This window comes from Limulus polyphemus, unplaced genomic scaffold (assembly GCF_000517525.1).
Source record: "Limulus polyphemus unplaced genomic scaffold, Limulus_polyphemus-2.1.2 Scaffold1849, whole genome shotgun sequence".
NCBI classification, from domain to species: domain Eukaryota; kingdom Metazoa; phylum Arthropoda; class Merostomata; order Xiphosura; family Limulidae; genus Limulus; species Limulus polyphemus.
The window spans coordinates 129174-142400 of record NW_013667459.1 but is presented as its reverse complement, the minus strand read 5'-3'; the positions used below and the strand labels follow the sequence as shown (position 1 = coordinate 142400).

Genomic DNA, 13227 nt, shown 5'->3' with positions numbered 1-13227 from the left:
TATCTGCCATTTGTTTTGATACTGCTGCATGTTCTTAGTCGTTTTTTTTGTGACAAGCCACAGTACCTAAAAATGAATGAATATTTGAAGAAACACAATGAAAGTAATGAAAGTCAAATAAGTACGCATTTTATGTTTGGACCCCAAATTTCTGAGCCTAGAGAAACTTAAGTTATATTATCTTATTCATCTGTTTACTTTCTATTCAACAATCTGTTTTCTCTATGTATATATCACTGTCTTCTTTACTGAAATCGTTGTCAACTTGATTTCATTTGCAGGAGCAACAGGCCTTTATCATATGATCTCAAGGAAACCAATACAACTTTCCTATTTCTTGGCAGATATTGTTTGAATGCTTTCTCTTCAATCTCATAGGATGTAAGGACTCCACCTTATTATGCTTTCAGCCAATTAAATTGAAAAGTTTTTGTTTCAGATACAAGAACACTTTTCCTCAGCATCATGAGCTTTTAGCTCTAAGGAAGCCACCATTATGGTCGACCACAGTGCTAGTAGCTACAGTTACACAGTGCAGCCATATAACAATATGCACCTACTCGTACCATTTATGTATACGTCTTCAAAAAAATATAAAAGCATGGCAAAGGTTCACTGATTACCATGCTGTATCACAAAAGTTATTGTACATCAATTATGAAACTATTTACGATATTTCAGTTTAACATAAGCACAGAGCTAGCAGCCACTTCTGTGTCTCTAGGCTGAAAAGGATTAAATTTTAGCACTCAAAATATTATTATCACTAAAAATCTTGCCTGAGTATTATCAATCCCAGGTTTGGATGGAGCAGTTGGAGTTTCTTTTTCTCTGTCACCTTTCTTTTCTCCACCTTCATCTTCATCTTCTGACTCAACTTCCATTTCTACTTCTTCCTAAAATAATTAACAATTTGTTATAAGCCAAACATAACTTTCAATAAAATACACTAGATAATACAGGAGGTACAGATAAATTGTTTAATCAGAAGCAACAATTTAATTTTTACTTTAGCTAGTTTCAAATTGGTAACATAGCTGAAAATACTTTTAATAAAGATATTATTTACAGAACTCCACACTTATGAAAATTAAGGCCTTCAAGCAGTGTCTGCTGGTGCCAGCCTTAACAATAAAGCTAAATTTGACAAATTACAGGCTGAAATTGACTGCAATAGAGCTAGTGGAATCTCATTGCTGTGGTGTTACATTATAATTGACCAAGTCCTGTAGAACCAAATATGGGCATATATCTCATAGTTGTTTCTCACCTTTTATCTAGAAAATGAGGATTATCTTTCTTACCTTGTCACTGAAAATATTCATGTGTCAATGGTCACAATAAGTGCCTGCTTCACGACAGCTTGTATTTATTTGGTAAATACTGGCTTTAGTATACAAAATGACTCTTAAACCTGACATATACATATACTTTCCATCATTTTAAGAACCCAAGAGTGAAAGGAAAGGAGAATATGTTACATGCCAACCACAATACATTTGGCATATCCAATGCTGTCAAGGCCTTTTGCCTAATACCAGGGGTCATCAGAATAGCTGAGACACAACAAACGTAGTAGTAATATAGGTGATATATATACACATGTATACAGAATCAATTGTCATGAACGGCAACTGTACTGTGAACATTGTTAAAATACAACTAGAACTGCTTATTAGTATGAAATTTTTGAAACTTAAAACTCTCTCTCTCTCTATGCTCAACACTGATGCATAAAAACTGTTCTTGTATATTTTGTAAGCTTTACTAAATAAATACATGTACCCATGGGTAAATACATGTTGCATGATAGTTATTCAACAAGGAAATAAATTCCATAGTAATAATATAGAACATGCCTGTAACTGGTATCCCAAGTACTATATCTTGTTTTTATTTCAAGAAATAAATATATTATAAAGGCAGCTTGTACTGATGCTTACGAATATTTAAATATTAAGTTGTTATGAATGCAATGTTCAAAAGCAACAGATACAATCTAGTTTTAAGTGGTTTTAACAGTTTACTGTAGGTCTTATACAATTTGTATTGTGTCTAAAACTGTTTGGAATGTCCTTTATATCTATCAGAAAATCTAGAATATAGTTTTCAAAAGTTAATTGGCAAGTGTGAAATTATGTAGTGACAAGAGTCAATTTAGGGTCAGTGATTACATCTATATTACTAAGAATTTTTTAATAGTATTAAGACTTTTCAATTAAAATTCAAAGAGCTACTAATTTAAGAAAATCTATAACACTGAAACACAGTTACATTATGCTGTATTTGCTCTATATTATTAGTTACAGTTAATAGTTTTATTTCAATCTTAAGAGCTTTATCACCATTAAATTTCTTTACAAGTAACCTTGAATTATATTACTTCCACTTATGTGCCATCAAAATGATATCCAGGCAGCTATCTTTCATAAACTGCACAAGTTAAAAATCACAATGATAATACACATTTTATAAATTTGTTTTTATATTTACAGCCAAAAAGTAAACACAAATTACCCCTTCTTCTCCACGTTCTTGAGCCAGCACTCGTTTTCCAACTTCATCAGGAGTAGTAGGTGGTGGAAAAAGACCTAGTGTTAAAACATAAATATATAATTTCCCAATAATTATTAACTTATACTTTAAGTAATACTAAAATTCCTACATTCTAATCATTACTTTTCGTTTAACATCTCATAAAAATCACAGCTATTAGTAAATTATTCTTTTATTATTCATTATTGTGGCTTTTCATATGTTGTCACCATCACTTTTATAAAATAATTGTTTTTGGCTACAAATGTGAATCAAGAACAAATATAATTATTGTAAAAAATCTTAAGATCAATTTATCCCCCCCAAAATTTGAAATTCAATTCCTACACGAGTTACTTTCAAGTTTCACATTTTACTTTAACCAGACCAGGACACCTTTATGAGAAAAATTCAGGAAGTTCTAGTATCATGATGCAACATTTTGACAAATCACTAACTCATAACAACTGAACGTCCACACTACACAACATTTGATTCATAAACAAACATGCCATAAACTCTCGCTTCTTATAATAACTATGTATGACACCCACACTATATAAATTAAAACTGAAACAGTCATGTATACCTAACAGCTACACATGGTTTTGATTATAAACAAGGTTTTCATGTCACAGAAATAGAACTATAAAGTGATTTGGGGTTTGAGATTTAAGAATTTTCGTAGGTTTTTATTTCCGTAATTACCCACTATTCAAGTAAGAGACTGGCTTGCAAGACTACACAGTATACGACATATAAGCTAGACCTTCAATACATTCTACTGAACAGAATGAAATGCCTACATGAAACTGATTGCAGTGATATACGAATGATTTTGCCAGCAAAAGAAAAGGATTGGCATATGATGACCAAGGTACAGTACCATGTAGCTTTGTGTTTTAGTAGCTAATATAGTGTTTGACAAGCAATTAAAATAGCTATTTTGTGTTGTGCTATGCATATTTTTGGTGTTTTAAATTACAAAGTTTGTGTTTAATCCCTGAATATCTTATTTTGATATCATAATTTGTCTATATATAGATGAGTACAACAACAATCTTTACTATACATTATGTGAATCATAAACTATAATGTTATGTTAAAGCTATATACTGGTTGCCTTCTTAAAATTGCTATATATTTATTTTCAGACACTTCTAATGACACAACCCAGTCACCATCTCAGTCTTTCTCCGGTTCCGGCAATGAATATGACAGTTATGAGGTTGACACTATTGAGTTATATTCTTGTGGTGATGACACTGATGACATGCAAACTGGTTTAGTTGAGCCTCAAACTACTTCAAGCACTGACAACTCCATTCTTCTTGGACCATCATCATCGCATTGCACTACAGCAATCATGAATTCCTCAGAGATTTGTTATGGTATTTCTGTAGTCACTGAGCCTTGCAGTGACGTTGTCATCTTATTGACACCAACAAAATCCCTTGATGAAAAATGCCAAGGTATTAGTAATGTATCAAATGCTGAAAAATATTCCTCAAAAGATTTTCTTACCACTTTTTCTCATGGGTATAACTGAAAATTATCCATGGTTATTATACATCTCAAAATTGGATGGCATTTTTTGTGGTCTATATGCTACCCTTCTCCCAGTGCATAGTCAACATGATAAAGTAGTACTTGTCAACAAATCATTTAACAACTGGATAAGAATTAGTGATACTTTAAGCAACCATTCTAAGTTTGTTTATCATCATGATTCTATGCAGGCTGCTGATGGTTTAAAGGCTTCCATTTAACATCCATCATCCAGTATAATTGATATTATTACCAACAATGCCCTTCAATCACATATAACTCAGAATAAACATATTCTTCATCAAATTGTTTGTACCATTTTGTTTTTAAGAAAACAAGGCTTGACATCTTGTGGCAATACAAAGATGTAAATTCTTCCAAAAATCCTGGCAATTTTCTGGCCTTGCTGAAAATGATGAAATATTGGAGAGCTCATTTGTATCACCCTAAGGCAAAAAATGATACATATTTATCTTCCCGCTCACAAAACGACATCATCAATGCCATAGGATACAATGTCATTTCAATAAAAATTATTGTTGAAATAAAAAAAGGCTGCATTCTACTCTGTTCTTGCTGATGAAGTGTCTTCTCACAATGTGAACATAATCAATGTCTCAGCTTTGTAGATAGCAACTGTGTAATAAGGGAAGAATTTATTGGCTTTCTTAAGCTACAGAGGGTCAGAGCACCAGATATTATATGTGCAATTACAATGGTATTGACTGGTTTTGGATTATCTCTAAATAAATTGAGTGGGCAAGGATATGATAAGCATCCACCATGACTGGCAAAAGATCTGGTATCGAAAAACCAATTTGAGATATGGAAAGCAAGGCTTTATACACTCACTGCATGGGTCACTCACTTAATGTTGCTATTATAAATTCATGTTCAGTTCCACCAATACAAAATTGTATAGATCAAGTTAAAGGAATAACTACTTGGATTAAATCCTCATCTAAATCTATCAAAAGGGCATCCAGCATGAGCAGCTTTTTCATATCTTCCACTACTCAGTGTGTGCATTATACACCAAGTTGAGAATATTGAAGGTTGGGAAAGGTTCTGTTTATGTCATCTACCCTTATTTCACATGTGTGAGGTTATTGTGTATGGAGAGGATAATTTTGAAATGGTTAATGACAACTGGCCGTTGAAGATAAGAAAAATACTATGGCTTATCTAAAAACAATGGAATCCTTTGAATTCATTTTCTGTTTAACAGCTTGACAGATTACTGTTTATAAGAATAAACAATATACCAATGTGATCACCTTAACATTAGCAATTTGCCAAGTAAGAACTATACAGATTATGTTTGAAAATAAATGGCAAAAGTTTTCAAAAGAATGTTTTTTGTTTGCAAAATCTGCAAATACTGATCTCTTGACAAAAATAGTGTCATAGAAAATTTGCCAATTTTAATCTAATTTTTACATTTTTCACATGACAATAACCAATTTCTCATTAAAAGAAAAAGACTTACATGTCAAAAGCAACAAAAAAAAAGAACAAAAAACTTACCCTGCTCATTGGGTTGATAATCCACCGTCTCTACTACTACAAAATCATGCCAGTCTATTTGAGCATACTGAACTAGAGAAAGAAATAAAATCTAAGAATTAACCTGCATTTAAAAACTTTGTGTTAACAAATATTTTCCTCTAATAATGAAGTAAGTCAGCTTTTCTATTAATTTTCCTGTTCAAATAAGTAAACTAGAACACTTAATTATTTCTGAAGTTACCTGGTTATACTACATACAGATCCATTAATATTACCAATGTTTACATTTTCCTTTATGAAGATATTTAGACCATTGAAATTTGTTATGAATTTCTGCTTTAACCCTATCGCCACAGGTATCCTTTACCGTGCATGACACTAGGTTTTAGTGTCTTACATTCAAAATTATTTTTTATTTACATTATACGATTAGAATAGCATAAAATCTTAGCTAAGAATGCATATTATAATAGTATAGAAGTATCAGTTCTTAATTCTGCAAGGCAATATTAAAAAGAACCTTGAATTTCCACTAGTGTGACACATTTTCTCTTAGCATGTCATCATTCCTATTTTATCCAACACCACTCGAAAAAGTATGAAATTAAACGTAAATTACTCTATATAATATCGCTATTGTTCAAACAAACCATAATTTTTAGTCTTGAATTTTGTTTGGTTACAAGAGCCATCGAATAGAAAATCAGACCCCTCCTGCCACACCCACCTGTCAAATCCTCTCTTTCATAATTTGTTGACAGTTCTCTCTTACATTTCATTATATATTACCCATAACCAATAAAAAGTCAAGGTTTTCATCAATCAAATGACGCATTATATAATGTTCTGAACAGTTAGATGTCAATTTCACTCAGAGTACCAACATTGTTCCCGTGGGAAAGTTAACGACTAGCTTTGATGAATTTGTAACAGCTCTTGTTGCATAGTTAGAAAGCCAGAAAAAATTTGAGAGTAAAAGGATATTGTCCACGTTTTGCATGTTATTAGTATACGTTTTTTGGTGCAAAATTTTATTAAATAAAAAGTATTTGGTGTGTTACTACCATTAGTATAAAAAAAGTAGGCTTAACTGTCATGGACAAGTACTTTATTTCTTGTTTTTAATATTTATTCTTTAGTTATTATTATAAAAGTAACTAAAATCTAAAAATACAGATCTTGTTAAATTATTTAAGACTAGCTTAGGTAAAAATATGTAATAATAATAATATAATCAAAATGGTTCACAAATCATGCATGTGAGCTGCTCGTAGTAACTTGCGGGTGATGTAATTCAATATTGTAATGTGACCTGCATATTCTCCAAGTGATTTACAACTTATAATGGCATGGATGGTAGTTAGACACTGTTCAAAGAGCAATAAAACCATAAAATTTAATTATAAATAGATTGACTGAAAAAAAAAGTTTGAAATGCATTTAGGTTTTAGGGATTACACAAAGAAATTTGAGATTTTTGATACGAGGAAAAGTATTTTTAATTTTAACAAGAAAATTACTTTTCACATGGACTATTCAAAACCAATACTCAATATATTAATGGACAAATCTTTATTTTATTTTATTAAAAATATTTCCCTAAAAAATATGATTTTTTGTATGTGAAAGACTTATGATATCAATTGAAAGGACTGTTATATTTTGTGAAGATATACATACTATATTGAAAGTTAGAAGTATTAAATCTATAAAGACTTTAATCGAGTACAAAGAGGTCATGTGGTTGGTCAAATTGACTGAGCCCATGTTGACAGAGTTATGCAACTTAAAATCATGAAACACAATAATTTCAACAAACAGCCACGAAGCACACTCACATTATGGACGTAACATGAAAAACCAGTACTGATAACCCACTGCAACAATATTATTATTTTATCTATAAATCCTCTGCAATTCTATACAAGTTCTTTTGCTTATGCTTTTTTTAATGATAAAAAATTAAAACTGAAGGTCACCTAAAAAATAATGTAATCAGCAAGCCATACACTAATAGCATATATTATACTAATATATTATGGTAGTTGAAAAATGTAAGAGCTCACATATTTCTATCTAAGCATGTAAGCTATGTTTATGAAAACTTTGTTCTTAAAAATAAAACATAGCTTATTATATAGCTCTCTCTCTCTTTCTATATATATATATATATATCTATGTATACAGTACAAAAAAAAATGTGTGTCTGTTTGTCTATTACCTAACTACTCCTAGTTTGCTGGGCCAATCTCAACCAAACTTTGTGGGATGATAGTTAGGAAAAAGGGCATGTTATTGTGTTGTCCACAACCCCATTATTGATGTTATTGAGCATTTACCTTCTTTGATGCAATTTAATGTTAACTACATTCATAGATAGCATCACATACACCAAAAACTTTATTACATTTTCTATAACACAACATACACACAGACATCTTATATATCTCAGAGAGTACGCTAGCACTCTCTATGGAGGAATGCAATGAAAAAAGAATGACTGTTACTATTGCAATAATACATAAACTCAGATGAAGTTTATACTACAACAGCCACCATAATGGTGATATGAAGAGCCATTTCTTGAGTTATACCCACTTTCTACTTTGATTCGTGACCTTAAAACTTCATCCCATAAGACACTTCTGCAGCCAATGACCATGAATTAAGGCCATTAAGAGTTGGGTGTTGAAAGCTGTTGATGGAAGGCACCTCTACCTACTCTACTTTGGCTCTTCCCACAAAGCCACCCTGACCATCGCACAATGTGTACCATGTTTTAAGTATATACATAGCAAGTTGTTGAAGTTTACACAAAACTTTTGGTGATATAATAATGAATATTATAAAAATACGTTATGTTATAAATAAACCGTTTTAAAGTTAAGATTTTTGTGTTATTTATCATATCATCCACCCCCACATTCTTTTAAGTTCATAACTTGGACAAAGCATGGGTATCTCAGCTTTTCTGAAATAAAGTTATTATTTTACCCCGTTCTCTTTCTGCTTCCTCTTCCTCTCTTCGTTTCTGCTCTTCTTGGTGCTTAGTCCACTCTACCCTATATTTTACTTGCTCCAAGATCTGGAAAAAATAATAAGAGATAAGAAAAGGAAGAGCTATGATTAAGAAGTGATATAAAATATTTTATGTATACTTTTATTAACCAACACTGTAATACTACATATAAAATTATATAACAATAACCAAAAGTACCTGTAGCCTTTACCCCTATGTGCACAGGTGGGATCAAAGTGCTGAAGCCACGACTTTTTACAGTGCTATTCAATACTGTAATATGTATTTGATATCAGGGTTATCAACTGTTCATTTTACCCTACACTGTTGAATTAGCAACAGTTATTGGTACAGAGAGTAAATATCAGATACAGTATAAAGGGATACTGGAAAAAAACTGTAGATATGCATTTTGGAGATTCTAGAGATCATCCAAATGCAATATTCACACTGTATGATGAACAAAAGTATTTTTATTTTTCATACAAATGTCACCTTCATTTAATCTTGTCAGAGTCTGAGTCAGACTGACATTGTCAATTTGCAGATATGTTTAGAGTCCAAATACCTTCATAACTCATCTGATTTTTTTGTGTATATTGGCTTTATGCATGTTAATAAATGCTAGTTACATTTTGTGTAGATATATATGTAGTAAATTTGGAACATAAGTCAATATTCTTTCTCCCATATAGGGTCAGTCAAAAGAACCAGTGCATATTAATACAGAAAATACAAAATAACTTCAACAGCTGAATTTTATAAATTAAATTAACCACAAATTTGCGAAACAGTGGTAGAAGAATTATAAATCCAATGGACTTCAATTGCTGAATTGTACAAAATAAAAACAAATTCAAGCATTAATCATGAAAGTAAAATGTATACAAACAACAAAAAGACTCACATATACACACACATATAACTTAGGTCAACACAGAAAACTAAGCCTAATATTAAACCATTCAAAAGAATTTCAGTGCAGGTTACTTACAATGTGGTAAGTAGCATCAAAGATAAATACAAAAGAATAGCATAATTGCTGTAGATTAGGAATATTTTCAATTAGTTCAAACTTATCTTCTGATTTTCTTCTTGTGTCAACCAGATTTTTAGTTACCAAATAAATTATACCCACTTCAAGTTTATTTTCCATTGCTGACCATGATGTGGTTATTTCTGTGGCTTCCAAAAAAAGTCAGTCAAATAAGTGAGCTATATAGTTTGTGACAATTTGATAGCTAGCCAATCAGCAATGAGCTGAAAAGAATGGACACCTGGTATTTTCCAGGAAATTCCTTGACTTGAGCTTTTTCAATATACTAAAGCTGTACCGCATTAAGTGGAAAATAGTCTGATCAGTCAACATTGCATGTCAATGTGAATATTTAATGCTCTGGAAAACTATGAACATGGGTTATATTACTAAATATAAATAATACTTTACAAGCACAAGGTTAAAAAGGAAATTTCACATAAAATTCAAATTCACCTATGTTAAACACTTTTATTTTGTGTAATTTAAAAAAAAATGAATGGAAGTAAAAGAATAAAATCAGGCCATTTCATGAACACTGTTACTCTTTCAAGATTAAAAGTACTCACAGTATTGTGGAACCATAAAATACCAGGCTATGAGTTGTTAGAGACATTTCATTTTTAAAATACCATAATTTCACAAATTAACTAATGATTTAAGTTTATTATGACTTGCACTTAATTGCTATCTGTTTGTTACTATCACTACAAAGTCAAATCCTTACATAATTTGCTCAAAGAAAAAAAAAACATTCAAAAAGTTGTACTAGGCTATGTTAGTGACAAGCTCAAGTTACAAATTAATTAAGGTAATTATTTCTTATAATAATAATAATAATGCAGCTTTTAATACTAATGATTCTTCTATTTGTTGTTGTGGATCTTTTTTTTGTCAATGTAACTGTGAAATAATTAATATTTTTCTCATTGTAGCTTCATAATTCTTAAAAGAAAGATACTCCATACTTAAAAACATCATTTTATATTTGGTAGTTACAATTTATCATTAAGTACCAAAATAAACCATCTTCTCTGACAAGCAATGAGACAGTAAATACTAATAACCAGTTCCCAATATTTATTGTATTTTAAGCTTGTGACGTCTGGTGACAAAAATTAAAATTGTATGTATTATAAACTATTAATTAACAAAAGGCTCTCATTTTAAACTTTTATCACTCTTAGTTGATAAGAAAAAGAAAGTTTAATTCCTTTATCTGAACCATGCACTTACAGATTTTGGTGATTCAGCTTCATTCTTTAACTTTGACATCAAAGTTTTGTGTGGGATTAAAATCTGCAAAAACATTATTATAGTGACTTATTTTCTCTCACCAATCCGTATTGTGATAAAATATAAATATAATGTACAGTTAAGTTCTTGAAAATCTAAAACCAAATCAATAAGCACTAAATACTGAGCATATACACCACCATAAACAAGATCTAGGTGACAAAAAACATTGATAAATCATGAATATACAGTTTCAATATGATGCAATTAAAAGTTTGAATTAAACCTTTCTTTGAACAAAATAATCAGACTTAGCAGTAATAAAGATACTCCCTCAAAAGAAGGTAAACCGTTTTACCAAATCAAATACATAATTGGTGCAAGAGCTATTACTGATAATTTTGTTTGAAAAATATAAATAATTTTCTACATTTTTATAAAACTGAAAAAAAAAATGCAAACAATTTCTTAAGAACTAACAACATAAAATACATATCAATGTGTTAAGAATTACTTAAGAAATGGTGTTTATCCTTAGAAAAGGATAAACATATAAAATTTATTTAAAAGAAGGTAGTGGAAGTATGAAATTATCATTGATCAGTTTGAAAAACAAGATAAGCTTAACAGTACTACTTACAATTTTATGTACTTTTGTAGATTGTTTAATCTCAAAAAGAAATTTATTCTAATTTTCAACTAGAAAAAGAACTTTTATTTTTCACATACTTTGAAGTGAATTGCAGTGTATGAATATAAAACATGAAGCAATAAATGTAGTGATTGAAAAATACAGATTTCTTCCCAGGTTTGTATTTGATAAAGGAGTTCATTAAATTTAGGTTATTTTCATTTTCTAAAAACTTCAGTATCAAATAATTGAAAATCTTATTTCTATCACAATGATCTCTGTTTTTGTCAAATATTAACAGAAAACAATCATTGGTGAGCTATTTAAAGTCTAAGTACATTAATGTAAAAAGTATCAAAGCAAAATCATTTCTCTTGAAAGGTTTTAGTCTCAGCATGAGAAATATACACTCATACCCCATGTGTTATGAGGGAGTGATATTAGTATCATAGAAGCCAGTACCCCATATGTTATGAGGGAGTGATATTAGTTTCATAGAAGCCAGTACGTGTAAATGAAAAAAAAACAAAAACGTATATATATTTATTTATGACATTTCCCATTCCTCAAATGAAACAAAATTAGTATACATTTTTCCTTCCAATATATTACACACATACTTTTATGCCTCATTTTAAACTGATGAAATATAAAATTCTATTACAAAAAATAATCTAAGTTTCAATCTTCATTAAATAAAATTTGGTTGATAATACTTTTATTTTACCTTTGTGTATTGTTCTAGTAGCTTTGTGAAATAATTAAACAGGCTATGTTGAGGACGCAAGAAATCAAACTGGTAATTTCGTTGTTCTCTGTTCATCAAGTTAGTCAAAAACTGTCGTCCATTTCTTGCCACAAACTGTGCTGTTAATTTGACAACATCTCTAAAAGACAAAAAAATATAATTGTGGTGAGTAAACTCTGAATGTCTATGTGTATGGTATCTGAATTATTTTTCTGACCATGAATAACATATAGACATATTAGTGTTTAAATAATAAGGAACTCAATGATATATCAAACCATGAATAAATTGGACCACTGACATCCACAAAAGAGCTTTAAGGCATCTCATCCTGTTTTCAAAATATTCCAAAATAAAAAGTTAATGGATTTTGATCTATAATTTGTATATATATTAAATGTCACTCAAAAATAAAATAAAATTCTAAACATTATTGATAAATTCCTTTTAATCTATTCTACTGCAGGAGAATACCTGTCTTGTTCAAATTACTCATACAATAATCACAATTAGTTTGCAAAAGCAATGTTAACAGTACAGTTTTTTAGTTTTTAATCCATGAATAGCTAAGAGGAAATTATCTGTTTCCAAAATGAAACTTTGTACAATGAAGTAACGTTACAAATCAGTCACTATTTATGACTGTGATTGTAATATAGGAATTTTACATTATTACATTCTGAGCATCTGAATTATGTTTGTTGAATTAATTATCAATGAAAATATCAATAATAAAGAACTTTAACTTATAAGTTTGCTTCTTCAAATCCATTCAATCTCAAAATTAGTATTACTTGATTTTTGGTTAACTGGAAAGAACAGTAAACTGTTACGGTGTGTTAAAATGAGACCATATTCTTTAATGTGCACAAAGATCTTGCCAACAGAAGTATATTTTTGTTTCTTCAGATTATACAACTTAAGCAAGAGAAATCCCTCACATTTTGCTTTGTAAATTGACTCTG

The 13227-nt window shown here is 30.1% G+C and overlaps 1 protein-coding gene across 1 annotated transcript in view; it reads right to left on the bottom strand.

Annotated features, from left to right (window-relative positions):
- Positions 1–13227, bottom strand: part of LOC106465148 (splicing factor 3A subunit 1-like) — a 39758-nt gene that overhangs the window by 14360 nt on the left and 12171 nt on the right. The window contains exons 6-11 of the mRNA XM_013925347.2: positions 12242–12401; positions 10884–10946; positions 8587–8677; positions 5611–5682; positions 2518–2591; positions 780–896 (exon numbers count right to left, since the gene is read on the bottom strand). Coding sequence (XP_013780801.1) covers positions 780–896; positions 2518–2591; positions 5611–5682; positions 8587–8677; positions 10884–10946; positions 12242–12401 — 577 coding nt within the window. The remainder of the gene's footprint in view (positions 1–779; positions 897–2517; positions 2592–5610; positions 5683–8586; positions 8678–10883; positions 10947–12241; positions 12402–13227) is intronic.